Below are 2674 nucleotides of genomic sequence, written 5' to 3' on the forward strand. Positions count from 1 at the left end.
CTTTTGAACTGTGGTGTTGGAGAAGACTCTTGAGAGTCCCTTGGACTGCAAGGAGATCCAACCAGTCCATCCTAAAGGAGATCAGTCCTGAGTGTTCATTGGAGGGACTGATGTTGAAGCTGAAACTGCAATATTTTGGCCACGTGATGTGAAGAGCTGACTCATTTGCAAAGACCCTGATACTGGGAAAGATTGAGGGCAGGAGGAGAAGGGGATGACAGAGGATAAGGTGGTTGGATGGCATCACCGAATCAAGGGGCATGAGTTTGGGTGAACTCTGGGAGTTGGTGATAGACAGGAAAGCCTGGTGTGCTGCCGTCCATGGGGTCGCAAAGAGTCAGACATGACTGAGTGACTGAACTGAACTGAACTGAACCGAACATGTGTGCTAAGTGAAAGAATCCACTCAGAAAGATCACATAATGTATGATTCCATTTATTCAAAATATCCAGAATAGGCAAAGTGGGACAGAAAAAAATAAGTGATTTCTTATTGTTGTTCAGTCACTAAGTCATGTCCAACTCTTTGCTACCCCATGGACTGCAGCATGACAGACTTCCCTGTCCTTCTATCTCTCAGAGTTTTCTCAAACTCTTGTCCATGGTCTTCCCTGGTGGCTCAGGCAGTAAAGAATCTACCTTCAATGTGAGAGACTTGGATTCAATCCCTTGGTTGGGAAGACACCCTGGAGGAGGGTATGGCACCCCACTGCAGTATTATTGCCTGGAGAATCCCCATGGGCAGAGGAGCCTGGTGGGCTACAGTCCATGGGGTCATAAAGAGCTGGACAGACTGAGTGACTAAGCACCTATCCACTGAGTCGGTGATGCCATCCAACCGTCTCAGCCTCTGTTGCTCCCTTCTCCTGCCTCAACCTTTCCCAGCATCAGGGTCTTTTCCAATGAGTCAGCTCTTCGCATGAGGTGGCCAAAGTACTGGAATTTCAGCTTCAGCATCTGTCCTTCCAATGAATATTTAGGGTTGATTTCCTTTAGGATTGACTAGTTTGATCTCCCAGAGTTAGGGGTAAGTGTACTGGGAAGAAAAAGGAAGTTACTGATAAAAACTGACAGTGTATGAGTTTCTTTCTTGAGTGACAAAAATATTTTTAATTGATTGTGGTGACCACTGTTTAACTATGCATATAATGAAGACCAATTGACCTGTGTACTTTAAATGGTTGAATTATATAGTACATAAATTATATCTCAATAAAACTATTTGATTAAGAATAAAACTAATATCAGACACACAGACCAAGGGAGGAAAAAAAAGTTAATATTTATTGAGCACTTACTATGTGATAAGTACTGTCACACACACACACACACACACACACACACCCAATCATACAAGGTAGTTATTATTAACCCCAACGTACTGATGGTCATCCTGCCATATCCCGCCCACCTCCACCGTGGCCACTCAGATGCTGAAGGGATAGTTTGCTGAGGAAGGTCTTCTTTATGGCGATCTTCAGCTCCTTGTTCCTGAGACTGAAGATGATTGGACTGAGGAAGGGAGTAAGGACTGTGTAGGTGATGGCCATCAGAGTATTGCCTTCCTCAGAGTAGAGACCCTTGGGCTTGAGGTAGATGACAGATGCAAAGCCATAGTGCACAACGACCACAATAAGATGAGATGCACACGTGGAGAAGGCTTTGTGCCGGCCCTCGGCTGAAGGGATCCTCAAGATGGCGGCCAAGATGAAGGCATAAGACAGGAGGATGAGGAGAAAGCAACCCAGCAGAGCCGTGATACACACAATGCCCACCCCCAGGGCTACTCCTTGTACATTATTTCCACAGGCTAACTTCAGTAGTGGAGGCACATGACATAAGAAATGGTGAACCTCATTGAGACCACAGAAGGTGAGGTGGAAAATGGCGGATGTCACCAGCAACCCAATGAGTAAGCCACCAGCCCAGGACCAGACCACCAGGCAGGTGCAGCCTCGGGGGCTCATGAGCACGTTGTAGCGCAGTGGGTGGCAGATGGCCACGTAGCGGTCATACCCCATGATGGTGAGCAGGAAGGAGTGGGTGAAGCCAAAGGTGAAGGAGAAGAACATCTGGCTGGCACAGGCCATGAAGGAGATGGAACGGTCCCTGGAGAGCAGGTCGGCCAGCATGCGCGGGATGATGGCGAAGGTGTAGAGGATCTCTGAGATGGAGAGGGCACACAGGAAGAGGTACATGGGGGTGTGGAGGCTGCGCTCGCTCCAGACGGTGGCCATGATGAGCAGGTTCCCCAGCAGTGTGAACAGGTACATCAGCAGGAAGAGCAGGAAGAAGACAGGCAGAAGATGCTGAGGGAAGGTGGAGAAGCCGATGAGGATGAATTCAGACATGAAGGTGTAGTTTAGCCCCAACATGGCAGCATACCTGCTTGAGGAGAAAGTGAAGACCCAGTGGGGAGGAATTAATGAGCCCTACCTGGAAGGACTTCCTGGAGAGGCTCCTTCACCTCTCCAAGCCATGGTTAATCCATCTGCAAAATGGTGTTCATAATAATGGGTTGAGGTTTAAATAAGATCATGCATCTTAAGTGCGGTAGCACACACTGACACATAGCAAGAACTCAATAAAACATAATATGGATGATAATAAGTATTATGACTACTATTATTACTATTATTAACTCCATGCAGGACACCCCCCTCCCCTAACCAGT

At 47.4% G+C, this 2674-nt stretch overlaps 1 protein-coding gene across 1 annotated transcript; it reads right to left on the reverse strand.

Moving 5' to 3' along the window:
• Nucleotides 1-1388: 1388 nt before the first annotated feature.
• LOC110122353 (olfactory receptor 10H2-like) lies at nt 1389-2375 on the reverse strand. The gene has a single exon (XM_020869822.2). The coding sequence runs from the start codon at nt 2373-2375 to the stop codon at nt 1389-1391; it is 987 nt and encodes a 328-aa protein (XP_020725481.2).
• Between the last annotated feature and the right edge of the window lie 299 nt (nt 2376-2674).

Source organism: Odocoileus virginianus, chromosome 3 (assembly GCF_023699985.2).
Source record: "Odocoileus virginianus isolate 20LAN1187 ecotype Illinois chromosome 3, Ovbor_1.2, whole genome shotgun sequence".
NCBI lineage: Eukaryota > Metazoa > Chordata > Mammalia > Artiodactyla > Cervidae > Odocoileus > Odocoileus virginianus.